This window comes from Psittacula echo (assembly GCF_963264785.1).
Source record: "Psittacula echo genome assembly, chromosome: 4".
NCBI classification, from domain to species: domain Eukaryota; kingdom Metazoa; phylum Chordata; class Aves; order Psittaciformes; family Psittacidae; genus Psittacula; species Psittacula echo.
Genome location: NC_137738.1, coordinates 108,572,917 through 108,595,084, shown reverse-complemented (window position 1 = coordinate 108,595,084; position 22,168 = coordinate 108,572,917). Strand labels below are relative to the sequence as shown.

The window sequence follows — 22,168 nt, the reverse complement described above, 5'->3', positions numbered from 1 at the left end:
TAGAAGCCCTTCTGCTCAGCACTGTCTGCATGCCACCAGCACAGCTCAGCAGCCTTCAGCCATGATGCGTCTCTGCAAACCTGGGCAGTGATGCTCAGCAAACCACACATCTCCTCCTAAAAACTGCTCTGTCAGGTGAAATGTGGCTGTGCTCAACCTCCAGCTGAGCTGGTCATCATAGACTTACTGTACGGTCCCTGGGGACCCAGTACAGAGCCTCAATCCATCCAACCGCCTGCAGATATCTGCTGCAGGCAATGCATCAGCCACACAGCATTACTGCATCTTGTGGCACAGGCAGGATGCTGATCTCCCAACACACAGGGCTGACGGACAGACTGGAACCCACCCCATCAGCACTACGCAGCCCTGCCACCAGCCTTTTAAAATCCTTCAGCATCTTCCCTGTTCAGCAGCATCACGGTTCACTGAGCTGGGAAACGAAGCCGCGCTTTCAATTTGCTTGAAAATGCACAGGTTTCAGCCCAATTCACACAGTTAATTGGCTGCCCAGGAGTGATGCGAGCGACTGGAGATAGCTCCCCTCAATCTCGCACCATGGAGAAAACTAAAGTTTGCTCTTATATGGCCAATGAAGTGCTAAATCCAGGCAAAAAGCAAGCCCTAGCGAAGAACACTATTGCAGAAACCCTGAGTGGGAGTGTCGTACTGCTGCAGCAGCAACTGGGATGTAAATGCTATTAAAACACAGCCAATTCCCGACTGTATGTTTGGATTCATACCTCCAGGCTGGGCTCCTGTGTGCATTTGGAAGCACAAGGGCTGTCCACCTTTGACCCCCCAGCACCATGCAAGCAGTTGAGCTGTAGCCCTCAGACATGTGTCGCAGCCATCATACAAGGATTATGCTGGTCCCAGGAGAGGGGTGGGTGACCTGAGACCCCACCTCTGCCTGGGCTGCTTGTGCTCCCTACCTGTCCCACTACATCTACCAGTTTTTCTCTTTCCACAAAACTTTAGCAAGTTCAGAACTTTGATGTCTCCACTCTTCCAGCTGAAAGAGGCCAATGGGTTCAAGAGCTCCTGGAACTGAGACTGACAAAGTCGCTACCATGGGCAACACAACTACATAAACTGTGTAAAGCTGCCTAAAAATCTGCCTTAGCAGCCCATGAACCCCATATATTTAGACACAAATGGTTTCAAGCTTGCAAAACTCCCCTGTTGCCTGACATGCAGGATGAGTATTTGAGCACAGGGTTCAAAGTGCCAGTGATGTGTTGGGCTGAATTTGGCCCAGCATCACTGGGGCCTCAGTGCCTATCCATGCCTTGGCCTCACAGCTGCATGTAAGGCAGTAAAGGGGCTGTTCCTCCCAGCAAGTACTGAGCCCTGAGCATCTGTAAGCCACAACTCATGGCAGAACTGGTCCCAGCTTGCACTTCATCCCAATGGACAGCCAGCTGCAGCATCACCGGCCCTGAGCCCTCTCCACCCATCCCAATCACCAGGCTGGGTTTGCAACTGATTACAGCAGCTTTGTGTAAAGAAATGGAAGGATACAGCCCCTGGGCCTTTTTTTTGTCCAGTGACAGGTCCCATGAGCTTAGAAATACACGAGGACGATGTTAAAGACCCTTAAATAAATGGAAAGCTGGCAACAGCATCCTTTAGAAGAACTGGAGGTGCCCCCACCTGCCATTGCAGAGTGAAGGGTCCCTCAGATAACCTAAGCAGGCACTGCCTTCGGTATGTGATTTCATTTAAGCCTAGTGAGGTACTGAGATCCTAACAGATTGCCATGGAGAGAGCTTTGACAATGTCTTTGAGAAGCTAAGTGCTTGCCTGTTGAAGGATTAATGCTGCAAGGGAGGCTCATCCCATGCCACAGCATCCTTGCTTTCTCCTCCAGCCTCTGCTGTGTCACCTGCCTTGCCATGGGTTATGCACAGGCGTTGTCACTGTCACCTTCCACCCCAGAAGCACTGGTGCTGTTTTGTGACCAACATGCTGTCCTCCTCTTGCCCCTGGCTGCAGCTTCACCTCCACCTCCATCTCCTGCCCTGAAGGGAACTCAGTCCTGAGGGCACCATGAGCTCCATCAAGATGCAAGACCTCACACATCTGCACATGTGGGTCTACACTGCACGCATGGCTCTAATCCCACCCAATATGAGGTGTGACCAACAACCAGACCCTTAATCCTCTCCGAAGCTGTACTTAATTACATTTGCTCTCCAGCATCTGCCATGTGCTCCAAACCTCAGTGCTTGCTGAAAGACTCAGCTCTGTGCTAGGCAGGCGTGGTGGAGCATCAAGGACTGCAGGCACTGGAGGGTGGACACTTGGAGCCCATCCTCATCTTGAGCTGATATTGGGTCTTCTGATGTCCAGGAGATGTGATGCATCTCAGAGGAGCACTTGGGCAATGCTGCCCCTTCATGACAAGCCGAGCCCTCCCCAGCCCCACTGCCATCACACATCTCCAAGTGCTGAGCATCACTTTACCTCCTGAAGCTCCTCTCTGCAGATTGCTGGTTGGATTTTCCTGGAGAGATGTCCAAGCCCTGCCGGTGGCTGGAGAGGAGGCTGTCTGTCTCTAAGGGGTACCTGCCATCCCCCTCTGAGTGGACACTGGGGGTCTCCAGGAACTCCTTGTCGTTCCATGCACCCACTGTTCCGTCCAGAGCCTGGTACCTGATCTCTATGGAGATGCTGGTCTGCAACACACAGGGAAGACACAATCAGCCCTCGTAGGCAACACAAGGAGGATGGAAGGCCCTGCAAAATCAGAAAGGCAGGAAGAACTGTTGCATCAGCTGGCTTCATATCTGAGCCTTATTGACCCCAAAGAGTAGTCTTTCCTAGGACATGAAACAGTTGGAAGGCAGGTCTTTGGCTTCAGAAGGTGGTCTGACCCACCTCAGGCATGGTGCTGCAGCCTGCATCCTGCTCAGACACCTGATCAATTTGGAGCTGCCGGTGCATGTCAGACCTGGGTGCTGGTTCATCAGATATAAGAGACATAAAAAGCCTCGAACAGCAGACAAAACACTCAAGTATCTGAAAGCACCATGAGCAGATGAAGCCATCCTGTGCTGGTGTATTTCCCCTGTGGTGCATCACCTTGTAAGAATTTGTGCCTTGCTGTTAAGTGCTTGACTGCCAAACCCCACAGATGCATGATGCCTTGCTCCTACCTGACCCTGTCCCCAGGCATTCTTGGGCAGGCTTAGATCAGTCCTGGTTTGGGGAGGGAGTCTCCCAGCCTGGCCATGAGCAGACCAGTTGGGAGAAGGATGGAAAAGGATCTGGCACTGGGTCTGTCCAAGCTTTATCTCAAGCCTCTTCTGTGTGCACCAAGTAAGAGTAAGGTCCTCTCCCTCTTCTATGTGGTCATTCTCCACTTACACACCGAAGGCAGCATCAAGCTGCTGCAGCAAATTCAGGCTGGAGCTCTTGAATATCTGTCCCTCCCCTAATCATAGAATCATAGAACCATAGAATGGTTTGGATTGGAAGGGACCTTAAAGCTCATCCAGTTCCAACCTCCTGCCATGGGCAGGAGCACCTTCCACTAGACCAGGTTGCTCTTAAGCCCTGTCCAACCTGGCCTTGAACACTGCCAGGGATGGGGCAGACACAGCTTCTCTGGGCAACCTGTGCCAGGGCTTCACCATCCTCACAGGGAAGTTGTGCCTAAGATCTCATCTCAATCTCCCCTCTGGCAATTTAGAGCCATTCTTCCTTGTCCTATCCTTTGCATTTGATTACAGGAAGATGAAGTTATGTCTGGAAACTGCTTTTATGTAAAATCTTTCTCTGGTTTTAAAATGCCATCAAATATGTGAGAGTTCATCTTGATGCAAAAGGCTGTTGGCACTACCTTTGCCCTGATGTCCAGTGTAATTCTAAACCCACAGCTTTGGTCAAACCAGCCCAAAAAATCTCTTCCTTAAAAACATATCTATTTTGAAATGCAAACAGCTGCTATAAAGATCAAAGCAAAAGCAAAACCCGTTCTCCACCTCCAGCTTCTATGGAGAAATTATAATTTATATTTGATGCAGAGGCAATTGATTTTAGACAGAAGGACAAAACCAAAATGCTAACAAACTGGGAGCAGGAAAGTTTATTGCAAAATCTCCCTTTTTTCATCTTTATGCTTAAGAGGAGGTTCAGCATCCTGACTTGCTCCAACTGCAGCTGGTCAAAGAGATGGTGAAAGGCTAGAAAATATGAGATATGGCCTGGAACGATTCTGTGTGTTTAGCAAATGACAGCTAAAGGGTGACTCCAACCCAGCTGGAAACAGCTTTGTGGAAGGTTTTGACTGATTTTGGTCTTTCCATGGCAAAATATGATTTTGAGTCAACCAAAGTGATTTGCCACCCGTGTTGACGTCACCAACGTGTTTCAGGTTGTTTATAAAAGCAAATGCAAAGGAGAGACAAAGATCCATGTCAAAATATTAATTTCTCACATTTTCAAATCCCCTCAATGCTGTTGTGAAACAGATGCTCTTGAAATCTCATTTTTGAACTATATTTTAATCTCATTTATCTTAATTTATGTCATTTATCTCATTTTTAAACTATATTTTATAGAATACCAGGTTGGAAGGGAACTTCAAAGATCATCTGGTCCAACCTTTAAAAGTTTAAAAGCCCTTTAAAAGAAATGAAAAATTGTAGGTAATAAACTGAAAGGTTCTGGTTTGGCCTGAATAAAATCATAACTGGTTTGAAGGGAAATTCATAGGTTTAAGCTGAAACAAAGAGAAATTCACGCTGGAAATGAAAGTACAAATTTAATAGTAAAGAAAACTAACAAGCAGAATGCTGCAATGAAAGGCTGCTGGATTGCTCTGCCACCGGCATCTAAAAATCATTTTTATTTGTCTGGGGTTTTTTTTTGTTCACTACTTGAGATAACAATAATGAATTCTGAGACATCCCAGAGCCTCTCTTGGAGGAGGCCACGATCTTAATATCCCTTCTGGCTTTACAATTCCTGGCTGTTACAATCTCTTTGCTAAGGCAAGTCAATGATGTTACTAGGGATGGCTGGGAGCTGCCAGTGAGGTTTTGCAGTCAGCCCAGAAAAGCCAAAAACAGTTTTCAACCCTTCCTTCCATAGAATCATCGAATCACTGAATGGTTTGGATTGGAAGGGCCCTTAAATTTCATTTGGTTCCAGCCACCCTGCCGCAGGCAGAGACACCTTCCTATCCTTTGCATTTGATTACAGGAAGATGGAGTTATGCCAGGAAACTGCTTTCCATGAAGCTGTGGCAGTGAAGATGCATCTCTGCCTACACCCAGAGCGCATCAGAGGTTTTACGGAGGAGAGAGAGGAAAGATGGGATTGCCAAGAGGGGACATATTGAGATTGCTTACTTTCAGCCTTCCAGTACCTAAAGGGGCCAACAAGAAAGCTGGAGAAGGGCTTTTGAGAAGGGTCTGTAGGGACGGGACAAGGGGGAACGGCTTTAACCTGACAGAGGGGAGATTGAGATGAGATCTGAGGCAGAAGTTCTTCCCTGTGAGGGTGCTGAGGCCCTGGCACAGGGTGCCCAGAGAAGCTGTGGCTGCCCCATCCCTGGCAGTGTTCAAGGCCAGGTTGGACAGGGCTTGGAACAACTTGGTCTAGTGGAAGGTGTCCCTGCCCATGGCAGGGGGTGGAAATGGATGATCGTAAGGTCCCTTCCAGCTCAAACCATTCTGTGATTGTACAATTTTCCTACTTCTGCAGGCAACCCTTTCACATTATTTTTCTTTGAGCTTGCTCAATGCAAGTAACATGTTCTTCCAAGCAAAACCTTTTTCTTTGTGTCTCAAAGGAGGAGGAGTGCTGACATTCAGTTATCTCATCTCAGAGGATGGGCAGTGGCTTTCTGTACCTCTGCCTCCTCCATATGTTTGATTATTTTTCACTCCCTCTCTGCTCCTGCAGCAGCCCTCACTGGCTGTGCTCCACTCCTAGGCCTACTAATAAAATCTTTCGAGGCTGGGAGAAATTGGGTTGCCTCTTCACAAGGGCCGTCTCTGCTGCACATCAGGAGCTATTCCGGTTTAGGTTTCCACTAATATTTCTCCATGCAAAATGTCCCAGGTGTTGCCCTCTGGATTAGCTCTTCTTCAGGCTCCCTCAGTGCAAATTGATTATCTTGCTGGAGCAAAGGCTGGCAGCAGGAAGTTCAGTTATCTCTGTGCCTCTGTTGTTACAACGGTTACTACATGGGAGAAGAGATCTGGAATCCTGCTGGAAGGCCAAAACGCAAGTTTACACCCTCATGTCCTAGCTCCAGTTTGAACAAGCGTGGCCTGAGGCTAAGACAATGTCCCAGAAATGCAGGGGAAATAGACGGATGAGGCATTTCTGCTCACAGCTAGCTCTGGAAATGCAGGATTTGTGCATGAGCATCCATGTGGCTTGTGCTGTGAAGGACATAGGGGGATTTTTTGTCTTGTCCAAAGGAGATCTGTGGTCCTGTAAAATCTGCCTTGCCCAGGCTGCGCTGATTTTGTAGCAATAGGCAATAGCCAGTATTTATGTTTTCCAGAGCACTCTGTAGATGCCAACTAAAACAACTCCAGCAAAGCTGCTGTGACACAGAGGAGATATAGACATGAGGTCCTCAAAGGAGAGGTGATGAGCACAGATTATCCAGCACACAAGGCATGGCCTGGGAAGGTCATTTCTCCTTCAGGTTCTTCCAAGTTAGAAGCACATGGCTTATGTAGAGGTGAAGGGTAGCAGACCATTTGCTTTGACCTGCTATGTGGCTATAGCACAGCCAAACAGCAAGGCACCAGGCAATGCAGGTACCTCCTCAGTCTTAGGTTAGTTCAATCTAAAAAGATACAACATTTTTCACATCAAGAAGTTGCATGTATTTAATTCTTAATTTAATTTTTTTTGCATTGATTTTCATCTCTCCCCCTTGTAACACTGAAGGGTCTCAAAAATATGGGACTTTCTTCCTTTGGAGGATCCCATGGACTTTAATCAGGTAAGTTCTCCATCTGATAAACCAAGAGAACAGCAGGAGCTATTTTTGCTGGCATCATTGCTGCATCCCAGGTCTGCACCCCCTTCATTTCTTCTTCCTCCTCAGAACAGTTTCTTGTACTTTCATTGGTTTCATTCCCTCTAATCCCACAGGAGAAGTCACCTCCTGTCGGCTTCTAATGAAACCACTCATCTTTTCATTGCTAATTGCCTGTTGTTAGCACAGAGGGTCACAAGCAATTGCACTTTTCCTTTATGCTGAGTGTAGGAAGCAGCTTATAGAGGAAAAGGGGGGAGGTTGAGGCTTTATTTCTTAATTAAAACACCAGGGTTTTGATACTTAAGAAGATCATAAGTAGCTGTATTTCCAAGTGTGTTGTAAAACTCCATGGGAAGCAGCTCCCATGAGATGTGTTACGGGAATGCAGATGGGAATGCACAGAGTTACACAGCAGCTGCTTTGCCTTTACCTGGCCATCAGGGGCTCAGGATAAGGGGTGCAGATGCACACCAGCTTGTATGTCTTATCCTGATTTTCCCCAGGGGGCTATAAAGAATGGGACTTCAGGTGAGCTGCTGCAAGAGGTATGTCTCATGGGCTGCAAGGGGCACAAAAGAAGCAGTGTTGAGGTCAGAGACAAATTGAGCTTTCACTGTGCACCCTCAGGACAGTCCCGGCTGCTTTATTCCTCCAGACCAAAAGTAATGGGATGAAGGACAGCTTGAGGGTTTGGGAATTCAGGAGCATAACACAGACTTCCCTCTTCTCACAGTCGGCAAAAATATGGACACAGGGACCAAGTCTGAGTGGCAGCACCAGCTGCTTATTCCTCTTGACCTACCTGAATGGCTGAATTATTGTCATCTATGAGCGTGTCCGTCACCTCTACCTGCCCTTCCTCCACCACCTTCTGCAGAACCATCTGGAAAGTGCCAATGAGCCTATGGAGCAAAGAAGAGAAAAGTCAGGCAAGCTGTGCTGAGCACCCAGGTTCTGTTTTTAATGGGAAAGGGCTTTGATGGCCAAGTTGCCCAAGCATATGAGGATGGTTTTGCTTCCCGTTTGCCTTAAGAGGAGGTAGAAGTGACATGGAAGATCAGAGGATGGCAAAGACTCTGGCAGCTGAGCCAGTGACCCCAGCTCTGTGGAGACGGTGAGCAAAGGAGAAGCAAGGAAGGAAACCATTTCAACGGAACACTGTTGGTATAAGAAGAGGAGTCTTTGGGAACCATCAGTCTTGTATTACTGAGATTCAACCAAGGGAACCCAAACTGGCCTTTTCCATCCTGAGTATCTGCAGCTATGTCTGCAATCATGAATTGAACATGGCAAGAACCAGGGCACTGTTCCCCACCCGTCTGCACCAGGACATTGTCCGCACAGGACACGACATGGGAAGATCCCAGGAGAACACGCCTGGCCCCAAATCACACCCCCCAAGGAGGAGTTGTGCTGGGACAGGACATCCCTGGAGCACAATGGATGTGCCTGGTTATGTACAGAATGCGTTGAGTGATGGTTTAACACATTATTTGCTCCTTCCCAGGCTGCTCCCACACTTGTGCTGGATGCTACTGCTCTGACAGCAGGGCATTCACATCTTCTCTCCAGTGGAAAAGGGGCTGGTTTCTCCAACCCCACGGCTGCACTGAGCAGCCTGCCTGACCTACAGAGGAACAGGTGAGGAAGGCTCACATTTGTCCCAACCAGACCAGCTGGTCTGGTTTTTGGTGACCTCATTAGCGTATATAAATATACAAAGGGGGAGTGTCACGAGGATGGAGTCAGGCTCTTCTCAGTGGCAAACAATGATAGGACAAGGGGTAATGGGTACAAACTGGAACACAAGAGGTTCCACTTAAACTTGAGAAGAAACTTCTTCTCAGTGAGGGTGACGGAACACTGGAACAGGCTGCCCAGGGCGGTTGTGGAGTCTCCTTCTCTGGAGACATTCAAAACCCGCCTGGACACATTCCTGTGTAACCTTATCTAGGTGTTCCTGCTCTGGCAGGGGGATTGGACTAGATGATCTTTTGAGGTCCCTTCCAATCTCTAACATACTGTGATACTGTGATACTGTGATACTGTGTGCTGATACCCTCCATGGGCTGAGATGGATGCTGAGAGGGTATGACACCTTCCAACCACCATGGCCATTTCTCCCCTGAGCATCTGATCACCATGTAATCTCCTCCAGGATGAGCAGGATGAAGGCATCTGATTGCTCTTAGTGGCTTTTGCTTGGGTTTACTGCTGCTCTTGTAGCCAGGGTATGCAGCACTGTGCATGCTGAAAGAAGCCACATTTGTTAAATTACAGGTCCAAATAGACACCACAGGGAGCAAAGAGGCCTGGCGCTTCTAATAACAGTCATTACTTATTTGCCAGCTCATGGCTTGTCAAGGAGCTGTAGCTTTATGTTCTTCGTGTTCTGCTGTGGCACCAGACGAACCATCACCTGAGAAGACCCAGCTGTAAAGCAACAAGTGACTCCCGACGTGGAAGAAGCCCTGAAACGGTGAATATGCTTTACCCCATCTGCCTTGCAAAGCATGTCCAGTGCCATGATCCCAGATGACAGTGAAGGTATTACATGGCACACCAGGAATACGCCTGCAGTGCTCTGCTGACTGGGGCCAGCGAGAAAGCTGCTGCTGATTAAACTGCTTCGTTGCAAACCTTAAGGCATCGCTTACCAAGATGCTGATTTATCAAGACGTGATTTTAGAGTGGGAGACAAGAACTCCCCGTGATGGGTGGTGGGATATTGGAGGCTCCTCTGCCTCTGCCCCTGTGTAATCCAAGCACCCAATGCTGTTCCTGTGCCACAGCCTGGAGACCCAAGGTAAAAGCAGGGTCAGCAGATGTGCCCTAGGTCAGTCTGAGGAAGGGGTTTATTTTTCCCAGCTCTTAAGACATCCCCTTAGGTTTTGAAGAACCCTCTGAAATGGAAGAGTAGGGTTTGCCCAGCCTTGCTCAACGTCCTGGGGTCTGCACTGGCTTTGGGGATTGATGTGCTGGGTCCTGTCTCTGCCAGTCCTCTGTTTTCAATTTCCTCACCCCAAACAGTCTTTCTTTGCACAGGTCTCTGTGCCCCTTTGTGCACACACCTGCATGCCTGGGGATCAGACTGTACTGGCATAGGCATTTCCCTGACCAAAGAAATCAAACTGTGCTGTGCAGTTAATCCACTGTACACCACCCATTTATAATAATAAACTGCCTGAGAAAATTCATAGAGTACCTGAAAAATACAGAAAAATTACTTTACTCTTGCTCATCTGCTTATCTACCTCTGCCTGGCTTGCAGCACAGAAGTCCTGCTTTCCAGCAGACCTCTGACAGATCCTGCTGGTGATGCTTGATGCTCCAGGAGCAAGGGAGAGCCAGGGCAGATCTGCCCCAGTGTGCTCTGCAAGATGGGACCCTTCCTCCTCTCCTCAGCTCCCATGTGTTGCGCACAGGTAGTTCCCAGCAGTGACCTCCTGCATCTCCAAGATGCTATGAAGGACACTGAACATGAACACCTTTACTTTGTGCACTTTATATTGCTTCATGCACTATAAACAATGCATCATTGCTGCTCATGGAGACCTGCTGATTCACCTAGATGGGCTTATCTAGGGGAAAAACTGCCATAACACCCTGCATTTCAGGTTTGCAAACTAGTGATGTTTGCTGTTTGCAAAAGCAGAAGCTCTCTTGTTTTACAAAGGCTTCCTTAAGGGAAGTCTGTGCTTTCTTTTATTTTTTAGGGGTTTTAGTTGCCGAGAAGCTCACCATGACCCAGCAGTGTGCGCTTGAGCCCAGAAACCAACCGTGTCCTGGGCTGCATCACCAGCAGCGTGACCAGCAGGTTGAGCGAGGGGATTCTCTCCCGCTGCTCCACTCTCATGAGTGCCCCCCTGCAGTCCTGCATCCAGCTGTGGGGCCCAAATATAAGAAGGACTTGGAGCATGTCCAGAGGAGGCTACAAAGATGCTCTGAGGGCTGGAGCACCTCTGCTATGGAGACAGGCTGAGAGAGCTGGGCTTGTTCAGCCTGGAGAAGAGAAGGATCTGCAGAGACCTTAGAGCAGCTTCCAGTGCCTAAAGGGGCTGCCAAGAAATCTGGAGAGGGGCTTTTGACAAGGGCCTGTAGGGACAGGACAAGGGGGAATGGCTTTAACCTGACAGAGGGGAGATTGAGATGAGCTCTTAGGCAGAAGTTCTTCCCTGTGAGGGTGGTGAGGCCCTGGCACAGGTTGCCCAGAGAAGCTGTGGCTGCCCCATCCCTGGAAGTGTTCAAGGTCAGGTTGGATGGGGCTCGGAGGTGGGGGTCCCTCCTGACCCCCCAGACTGACTCTACAGACACCTCTGTGACCTGCTGCGGTGTTGCAGGGTCTCTGGGCCAAGTTTACCCAAGAGAAGCCCAGAGGCTGCACAGCATCACATCCATCTCCACCACAACGTTCTCCCCAGGTATCTACAGTCCAAAGTGCACACTGCCTGTGAGTGCTCAGAATTGCAGGCTGTTGCTGTCACAGGAGCTGGTAAAAGCAGGTATGTCAGTGCCAGTCCTAGCCCTGCGGCAGTGTCTTCCCAGCCACAGTATCTGGATGGTGACACCTGACAAAGAGCAGATTCTCCCATCTCCTGAGCAGACGGTGAGATGCAGACCCTTCCACCATCCTCCTAACATGTCTTTGCAGACCTTTCAGCCTGACTTGTGTGCTTCTGCACTCCCTAGCTCAGCACACAGACCTTGGGCCAGCTCATCTGCCAGTATGTAAATTATCAGGAAGATGGATCTGTGTTAGGCTTGGGGTAATACACTCCTTCCTCAGACCCCCCCCCAATGGACTGCCCCTGGCAGGCAAGAGCCAAGCAGGAGAGAATGAAATATTCAGGACTTGTCTACACAGCCTTTCATTTCCAAGTGTTTCATAATTCATCAAGTGCCCTGCTCCCTTCCCTGGCATTTCTGCTGATGGAAAGAGAGGGAGTTTTTCTGGGTCACTCGTAATTTTATCAGACTGTAGCTACCTCTCTTGTTTCAAGCCCAGCTTGGCTGATTTGGTGTTCAGAGCTTGCTTAAAGCCTTGGATCAGGACAGCCTGGGACTGCTGCATACCCCCTGATGTGGCTGCGGGTGACAGTGAACCTGGCCAGGCACGGCCAGCACTAAAGTCCCACTTTGTCTGAGCAAGGGCTCTGAGGTTGAGGGATGCATCTGGCTTTGCTAAGAGCATTCTCCAGCCCATGAAGTCCTGTCCCCCTTCCCTGCCACTTCAGCCCTTGCATGATGTTTTGCTCCCTGGGCAAGTTCTGCTTCTGCAGCCTAGATGAGCTTCTGGCAGGGAGTGGCATCTCATCCATCCATTCATACATCGTCAGATCCTAGGAAGTGATGAAAAAGAAATCACAGCATTTCTGTCCTGGTTTGGTCCCTGCTTCCAGACATGCCTTGCAAGGTAGTGTGGGGAAACCAGAGGGGTGCCACTGATTTCAACCCATTGCCAGGCTTGCAAGAGCCTGGGAGATTGAAATGAAGGCTCAGCTGCCTAAGGAAGGATACAATCTGCACTAAAAGACCTATGGGAGAGCTGGTCTCCTGCTCCTGAACCACTTGGAGTTGTTGGCTCCTTCTAAATTAGCTTAGAATTAAGCCTGGCACTGTCCCTCACTCATCTACACTGGGATGCTGCCTGCCAGGCTTGGCCAGGCCAATACACCAACCCTGATCCATTGTAGGGATGCAGGGGCAGGAGCTGGGCAGCCCCAAAGAGTTTTGGAGAGGAGAGCTTCCCCATGTGGCCATTGCCAACCCAGCTGGGTGCTTGGGACAGGAAAAGACCCTGGTGTTGTCCGCGTTGGGTACTAGGATAGATGGAGAAAATCAGTCAGACCCAAATCAAAGATATGGAATTGAAATTAGGATTGTGATCTAATATTCAACTGGGGGAGGCGGGGAGGTTATCATGCTGAGCCACCATACAACCCATCCCTGTAGCCTTGCCTGCTCCCCACCCAAACACCCAAACACCCAAAAAAATGCTTGTCATAATTCAAAGTGATTGAGAGAAGACCAGGAGTACCATGGGGGATGTAGGGCAGGCAGGGAGTAGCCACTGCATCTCCATGCACTCGCTTGTCAGGACACCTTCCCACCCCTTGGCACTAAGAGCAGCAAACACTGAAGGGTTTGGTTACACCCCCCAAACCACAGCAGCATCTCCGAACTCCTGCACCCAGACTACAGCCCAGATTACACACTGAGCACTGCCTTGACCATCCTGACACTTGCAAGGAGGGCAGAGGAGATCTGGGGGCTCTTAGTCCATGGGGACAGCTGGGGGTCACAGTCTCCAGCAGGGAGGGAGAGCAGCTCTCCTGAATGCCTACCCAGTGCACAGTCTGCCCTGAATTAGTGAGCTTCTGCAATGCAAAACAGGCAGCACAGGGACACAACCAATGCCCAGGCTGCCCAAAGAAGGGATTGTGGGAGACGCTAATCTTTTGGGTTGTCAAGGGGGCTCAGATGACCACGTGGCTCAGCACTACTCAACTAAAATCTGCTGAGGTGGTGAACCCTGTGGATTTGTCAGTGATTTGTCAAAGTGATGGCCACAAAATTCCTGCTTCTTGGTCCATGATCAGGCCATGTCTTCCTTTCCTTACCAATAAGACAAACAGAGATGATGATGACATCAGGGTAGGCAGATCTGCTAAGATCCCATATGAAGACAGGCTAAGAAAGTTGGGGCTGTTGAGCCTGGAGAAGAGAAGGCTGCGTGGAGACCTCATAGCAGCCTTCCAGTATCTGAAGGGGGCCTACAAGGATGCTGGGGAGGGACTCTTCATCAGGGACTGTAGTGACAGGACAAGGGGTAACGGGTTCAAACTTAAACAGGGGAAGTTCAGGTTAGATAAAAGGAAGAAGTTCTTTACTATGAGGGTGGTGAGGCACTGGCACAGGTTGCTCAAGGAAGTGGTAAATGCTCCATCCCGGGCAGTGCTCAAGGCCAGGTTAGACAGAGCCTTGGGTGACATGGTCTAGTGTGAGGTGTCCCTGCCCATGGCAAGGGGAGTTGACTAGATGATCTTAAGGTCCTTTCCAACTCAAACCATTCTGTGATTCTATAACTCTGGCTGTTCCTCTCTAATCAATCCTGCCTTTCCAGTTCCTTTCTGAAGCAGTGGGCTCTGTAACTAGACACATTTTCTTTTCAGACTGAGGAAATGCATGACAAGGTCTGGTCCCGCAGGGCTGCACTGGCCGCCAGCATTCTGGATGATGGATCCCTGCCTGCAGTCACTCCCAAGCGTTGCTCACAGGCATAACACCTCCAGCAACCGCTGTGTCAAGTTTTCACTGAACTTTTCATCTCTTAATCAAAATATTGCGTGACAACAAGTCAAACACAGTGCAAAAGTCTGACTATATCCCAAAATTGCCTCTTTATCAAGAAATCTTATCCCAAATTAGTTACCTGACAGGGCTGACTGGCACTCGCGCTATTCCACTTGTCTTCCAGGGTGAAAAGAAAATGCATTTGTATTTAATGAGAATTTTTGCAAGAGTTTGATGAAAAAAAAATGTTAATTCACTGAAGCAACTTTTGCTATCTGGAGGCTGCTGAGCTGGAACAGCTGCGGTGTCCTACATTTCATTGGGTTATCCAAATGATAACAAACCGGTAATAATTGCATACACTTGGGAGTGTAGGCTCTGACTTGTGTATCACACAGGCTTGGTGCAAAGGGGGTAATTAGGAGGGAAGTGATTTAGGGAGCTTTAACTTAAAGAGTCAAATGATTATTGATGAAGCTGCAATTTGGCCAGACAGTGAAAGAGGCTCTTCATTTTCATCCAAGCTCCGAGGCAATCATTGTGTGAGCTGCAAGAGGTAACAGTGTGCATTTATCAGTACTGCACAAACACAGTGGATGTAGAGATTTTGGAGTGAGTCCAGAGGAGGCCATGAAGATGCTCCAAAGGCTGAAGCACCTCTGCTATGGAGACAGGCTGAGAGAGCTGGGCTTGTTCAGCCTGGAGAAGACTACAAGGTGAACATAGAGCAGCTCCCAGTGCCTAAAGGGGGTGATAGGAAAGCTGAAGAGGGGCTTTTGACAAGGACCTGCAGGGACAAGACAAGGGGGAATGGCTTTAAACTAATAGTGGGGAGATTGAGATGAGATATTAGAAGAAGTTCTTTCCTATGAGGGTGGTGAGGCCCTGGCACAGGTTGCCCAGAGAAGCTGTGGCTGCCCCATCCCTGGCAGTGTTCAAGGCCAGGTTGGAGGGGTCTTGGAGCAACCTGGTCTAGTGGAAGGTGTCCCTGCCTGTGGCAGGGGGTTGGAACTGGATGAGCTTTCAGGGCCCTTCCAACCCAAACCATTTTATGCTGATTCTGTGATCATCACTTGCTGGCCATGTCTACCTTGAGGTGAGCCAGCCATCCCAGCTGCCTTATCCCCTGCTCATTTACTCTTGTTCTTGGTGCGCCAAGATGACTTGCAGCTCCCTCTGGGAAGTCTGGACTCTGCACAACTCTGCCTCTGCAGCTTCCCTCCACCCTGGGGCTCAGTGTTCCAGCTCTTTTTCACATGCCAGCCTTGCCTGCAGAACTGGACAAGTTGTGTGACATGGTATTACTCGCAGAAAAGCTGAGCTGACACCTTTGTAGACATCTCTCTGATTAGCTTGCACCTCTGACATGATATGGAAACTTCTGCCTTTCCAGCTACCTGCCCCTGGGGATATCAGTCCTCTCAGGTCATAACCAAGCACACCCTGTGCTTTTATCTTTACCTTCCATGGAAGCTGATGCTAGAAAATCTTAATGAGACTTCTAAAGACCCACTTCATTCTAAGCCTACTTTCTACTGTCTTCATTTTCATGTCTTCCAAGTTTTTCTACTGGAATAGATGATGAATAACTGTTTCCTCCCCAGTTTAACCTCATGGCTATTTATTATGTCCTTTTTTGAATTGAAGAAGATTGATTTAATTTGTAGTTCCTATTATAAATCTTTTGCCTGTTCTGCTGGATCCTTTTTGCTCCTGCACAGTTAATAATATAAAACCAAAGGAGTCAGACAACCAGCAGCTTGTTGCCAGGAGAGCCTAGGACAGCACTGGTGATCAACTTTCTGTGTGTCCACTGCCTAAAGGATTAGTAAAAAAACTTGGTTTAATGATGTTTGGATAACTAAGGTTACTGCATTGCTCTCAACTACTAAGGTGTAACTTCATCTTACAGTAGCTCTGTTGGACTTCATGTAATAAAGTTTGGGGATCCAAATCATATATGAAAATGACAAAAATAAACCCTAAATTGTCCTGGTGGCCCCCAAATTGTTCCATAAGATTTTTGTCTTAGGTTAGAAAGGGACGCTAAAATCTTGGTTTGGATAGAGAAAAAGCAAACCAAGCATGAGGCCAGCATCGTGTGATTTTATGTGAACATTCTGTCTGGGTTACAAGTGCACTCAGTTTCACTTGAAGAGATTTAATTTCTGCCTTTTAGCAATTCTCCAGACAAAAATAACATCTTGATGAGTGCATCTGTAGCATCACTCATCCAGTGGTGAGTGGATGTGACCTCCGGGCGTCCCTAGGATCTTCCACATTGAGAGGGAAGCAACTGGGGAGAGCTGAACCTCCTGCATCACTGGTGATGCTCCAAAGCCTGCAGCTCAGACCTCTGCAGTGTTTAACCAGGCTGGGTAGCAGCAAGGATTGCCCAGCTGAAGTCCAAGCACTGTCTCAATAAAACGGGGGGCACCTTCTGGTTTGCAAAACGCATCTCTTGCAACCTGAGTTTGCTCTTCAAGCCCTGCCCTGCTCAGGGAGGGCAGTCAGACAAGAGGGGAGCCTTACTGCACCGGAGTTAATAACTTTTTCCATGATACTCTTTCTACAGTGATTCTACAGAAGATCGTTTTCTGAGGGTGAAATTGTGAGCACCTGGGTTTCTGCAAGTTGGAGGCACTTTCATGTAAGACTTGAATTGCACAAAGGCCTTAGTTGCTGAAGAAGCTGGAGTACAAAGGACAAAACAAAGCTCTATTTTTATCCTGGATAGCACAATGCTGTATTAAAAGCCTTTGGTATTAGTCTCTTTGTCTCTCTGTCAGGTAAGGAGAGCCAGCTCCTGCTTTTTCCCTGTGGGTATCAGCTTTCTGCAGGGGGATATTATCTGTGCCCCCTCCCATACATTGTCCCTCAGAAGGTGACCAGTTTGTAATGTGGCTTTCACCCTTTGGCCAGATCCAGTTACTGCTGCTTGCCCCAGAAAGGAAAACAGTGACATAGAGGAAAACAAACCACCCTGAAGCAAAAGCTCTTAGTTTTTGGGCAGTGTTCCTCATCCTTAAGGGATGTGGTCACTCACTGGAATTGTCCTTGTTTTATGCAGCAGGCCCAGAAAATGCTTGTCTAGGGTGATCCAGCAGGTCAGGAATGGGAGCAGCAGCAAGGAGCAGACCTCCTGCCTCAGAGATGATGCTCTGGGGCTGCTGGACCACACAGCCATCCTCTCTGATGTCTCACCAGCACAGCGTGCTGCCCTGGCTGCTGCCTCCACTTGCTTCTTGCATCTCTGCCCTCTCCCGTCCATATCATCCTCTACCCCACACCACTCATACCTGCCCCACAGTGTCTTCTCCTGCTCAGACACACTCAAAATCCACTTCTGGGACCTCACATCTCACACTAGCCTGCTTGTATGTGCCCTCTCCCAAAGCCTTTCACTGTGGGATCATGTTATGAATTTTAATACCCTTTTGGTCCTACATTTGAATGGAGCATTTCCAGTCCGCATCTACACCAGTAAACTAACCATGGGCAGGATGTGGCACTGTCCTTCACCCACCTGCACTTGGACAGGGCATCTGTGGGGTGGTTTAGATGGGTCTTGGCTGAAGAGGAGAGTTTCGAGCCTGGGGATGCCCTAACTGCTGAGGTGCTAGAGACAGGCTTCTGGGCTGGTGGCACTGCTGGGCTGGTCCATTTGAGCTGTCCTCATGCATTAGCTCCCAGCTTCCATGATCTGCCCCTTTCTTTGGGCACTCAGACACCGTCCCAGAGCCACAACCCATGGAAGCCCGCAGCCCCTCCAAGGAGCCAGCACGCAGTCAGCTGCTGTAAGGAGGATGAGGCACCTGGCCAGGGCCAAGATAGGGTTATTTTACCAGCTAATTAGCTGCACGCTGATGGCCACTAAGGTAGGAAACAAAAGCAACTCAATGAGCCACCAGCCACGTCTGGGCTCCTGCCCACTCCATTATTCAGGGTGGACCTGCATCAGGTGTCATGCCTTTATCTGGGCCTTTGATAAACAGCACTAATCAGCTGCATGTGAATTATTCACAAAGGACACAGCTCACTTTCCCAAACCCCAGCACCAGCGCTCTGCTTCTCCCCACACCTCTGCCTCCTCTCCAAAGGTATGGCTGTCTTTCCTCCTACAACTCATTCATGTGCAAGAAGGATGGGCTGTAGCTGTAGCACTGGCTTGTGATCTGGGACTTTAATTTTGTTATTTTTGTACACCACAGATTCCCTGTGTTCCCTTGAGGAAGGTGCTCAGCTCCAGCTGCCTGGGAGTGAGAGAGGGCCAGGTACATCGGCTGTGCCTTGGCACTAATATCATGGTGTAGACATTTCTGAGCCAGCAGGGAAATGCTGTGAGTCTGAGCACAAATCCCTGGATAATCCCTTTATATTTATGATTTGGAGTGGTCTATTCTGCAGGTTGTTTCCTGCCACTGATGCTCACATCTGAAATGTATTCCTTCCTCCACCAGTGAGAAGCTTATAGGGTTGGAATAAGGCTCTCCTATCACTGCATCCTTTGGACTCCTGGTTGTCTTATGCTTCAGGGAACTTCAGGCTTTTCAGCCCACCCTTCAGATGAAGCCTGCTCTCAGGTCATAGAATTATAAAATCATGGAATCATAGGATCACAGAATGGTTTGGGTTGGAAGCCACATAAAGATCATGCAGTCTAACCTGCCTGCCATGGGCAGGGACGCCTGCCATTAGACCAGGCTGCTCAGAGCCTCATCCAACACAGCCTTGAGTGTTTCCAGGGATGGGGCAGCCACAGCTTCCTGGGGCAACCTGTGCCAGGGCCACACCACCCACAGCATAAAAATTTTCTTCCTTCGTCGTAATCTCCCCTCTTTTGGTTTAAAACCATCACCCCTTGCCCTGTTCCTACAGACTCTTATAAAAAGTTTGTCCCCGTGTTTCTTACAAGCCCCCTTTAAGGACTGAAGAACAGAGCTCATCCTCCCCAGACACAGCTGGACTAGTCCTTCTTCAGAACAGCATCCGATCAGCTGCCCAAGGCAGTGATGCAGTATCCAGCACAGCAGTGGAGATCCAGTACCTCCCTACAGAGCTTTTCTTCAGGTTAGACAAGAGTTTCCTCATCCTGGCATTTACCGATGCTGTAGAATGAACCCCGAAGCATGTCTGTGGCAGTGAGTGTTCAGCCTGTCCTTCAGCAACTAAGAGACCACCACAGCATGCTCTCGTTGCTGCCCATCTTTGCTCTGTGGGCCACTGGAGCAGCCAAGCCCTGCAGCCCAGCCCAGAAAAGGAGGTGGGATCAGAGGCCCCCTCCAGCAAATGTCAAGGAAGACATCTCCCCTGGCTTTGCCTTGACAACAGTGTGAAGCAGAATCCCAAAACAGCCTCTTGTGACTGCAGTTTTAGTGTCCATGGGGAACTAGGGCTCACCTCAGGTTCCCTTTGAGCATCCAGCTTCTCAAACGACCTGTGTTTCCTGTTAGATCCGAGGTTGTACCTTCCAGCCCTGTGTTTGTCCCAGACATTCCAGGACATGTGCATGGCAGCAGGTAGTCATGTTTAGGTTATAGAGATGAGCCACCAGTTGCTGGAGAGGGGTCTGAGAGAGCCAGGAGCAGGGAGGCATGCTCTGCCCCAGAGCAACAGGCTTTGGGCACAAGGGACTTGGAGAAGAGAAGGTTCTAGGGAGAACTTAGAGCAGCTTCCAGTGCCTAAAGGGGGAACAAGAAAGCTGGAGAGGGGCTTTTGACAGGGGCCTGTAGGGACAGGACAAGGGGGAATGGCTTTAACCTGACAGAGGGGAGATTGAGATGAGCTCTTAGGCAGAAGCTCTTCTCTGTGAGAGCAGTGAGGCCCTGGCACAGGTTGCCCAGAGAAGCTGTGGCTGCCCCATCCCTGGCAGTGTTCAAGGCCAGGTTGGACGGGTCTTGGAGCAACTTGATCTAGTGGAAGGTGTCCCTGCCTGTGGCAGGTGGTTGGAACTGAATGAGCTTTAAGGTCTCTTTGCACTCAAACCATCCTGATTAGATGATTCTATGATTTCAAGGCAAATGCACCCCAAAACCAGGAGCAGCAGCTGCTGTTCCACCCTGTAATGATGTGAAGCAGATGAACAAGCTGGATTAAATATTTCTGTTGGTTGTTGCAGGCCAGGGGTAGTTTGTGGTAATCATCGCAAAGGAACCAGCAGCTTCTGATCCACTGATATAAATTTTTAATGAAGTTAGAATAATAGAGAAATCCAGGCACAGCAAAGAGTTCATACAGGCTGGATGAAGAGAGCCAGGCTAATCTGGCTGCCATCCTAGGAGAAGAATAGGAAAGCTTGTACAGGATTCAATGAATAAGCAATTAAAAACTGGAGTGTAATCAATGCCATTCAAGGTAGGTTTATGAGGACATAAAACCTGTCAAAACAAGCCTGGTTTGCTGCTTTGGAATTGGTTTGTTTGGTAAGTGCATGAAAGGAGCAGGTTCTCACAAAATGTTTAGTTTAACATGCCTGCTGTCAGTGCTACACACTAACAGGAGCAGATTGGTGGAGATACTATAAAAATAGGATATGAGCTGAGAATCATCTTTGAATGATAGTGCCACGGTGAAATTTTGCCATTAAACCCACGACTACTACACCAGTGACTGGGATGCAAAAACAACTTAGAATCAAATCTTCAAATAATGTGAAGATTGATAAAGCAGTCAACCAGGAGTGAGTGGAGGCAGCAGCCATGCAGAGCAGTGGGGACCTTGGAATGAACATGACCCAAACAGAGAGGGCACTCATATACCAAAAGCACTGCCAAGGAGCAGCATCTGCACCAAAGGCTGGCAGAAAATTGACTTGACTTCCATGAACATAACAGCTCCAGAGAGTGTGGTACACCAGCAGCCCAGCACAGTGGATAAACAACCAATTACTCTGTAACTGCACAAATGGAGGAAGGGCAGGGAGAAGAGAGATGAGTTTCATCCTCAGCCTGCAGAGCTGGGGATATGCACTGCATGTATCTAGTCTGTGCCTGTACTTTAAAGGGAGGATGTTGAAAATTGAACGTTAGCAGGATAAAGAGCTGCAAAGACAATTTGAGATGGTGAAAGACACTGTGCAAGCTCAGCGGGACCTGGCAGTTTATGCTTGCAGCCCAGAAAGCAGCCATGTCCTGGGCTGCATCACCAACAGTGTGACCAGCAGGTCGAGAGAGGGGATTCTACCCCTATATTCCATTCTTTCCAACCCAAACCATTCTGTGATTCTATGATGAGAGGTGACAAGAACAGTCTTCTCAAAAACAAGACTGAGGGGTGCTCTGAGTATAAATGTGCGAGATCTTTTGAGGGCAGAAAACACAAGGTAAGCAATGGGCAGAGATGCTCCTGGTTTCATGCACTCTAGACACCACTGTGGGAAAGCCCAGCTGCCTCAGCTCAGACTCCTGGGACAAGAGCCACAGCACATGAGGGTTACTTTGTACTGAGGGGGAACTAAATTGATGGAAGAAGCCAATTCCCATGGGGTGCTGGAATCAGATTGCGGCTTGCTGTACATCTGGCCATCTCTTAGTGGTATGGAATAAAACTAATGGCACTGCTCGTTCATGTTGAAGGTGGGGATTACAGCACACAAGTATCAGTTGGGCTTGCTGAGATTGTAGCAGAAGATTAAAGAGATGTAGGCTTCATCCTGGGCAGCTCAAGCCCAGACAGGACACTTCAACACAACTGCTCCATTGCAGCATCACCAATTGCTGCTTAAAGGAAGGGCTGCTCCTCTGTGGCTGCCCAGACACTCACCAGTCAAAGACAAACTGGGGAAAATATCCAAAGTGATGAAAATGAAAACAGAAAGTCATCATGGAAGTAGAAGTGGCTTTTGGCTGGCTGGTGCAGCCA

General features: G+C 48.8%; 1 protein-coding gene across 3 annotated transcripts in view; it reads right to left on the bottom strand.

The window, feature by feature from the left end:
- OTOF (otoferlin) overlaps positions 1–22,168 on the bottom strand; it is a gene marked incomplete at both ends in the record, with an annotated part of 98,121 nt that overhangs the window by 58,159 nt on the left and 17,794 nt on the right. For all 3 annotated transcript variants that reach the window (XM_080616324.1, XM_080616325.1, XM_080616326.1), the window contains 2 exons: positions 2,470–2,681; positions 7,818–7,917. In XM_080616324.1, coding sequence (XP_080472450.1) covers positions 2,470–2,681; positions 7,818–7,917 — 312 coding nt within the window. The remainder of the gene's footprint in view (positions 1–2,469; positions 2,682–7,817; positions 7,918–22,168) is intronic.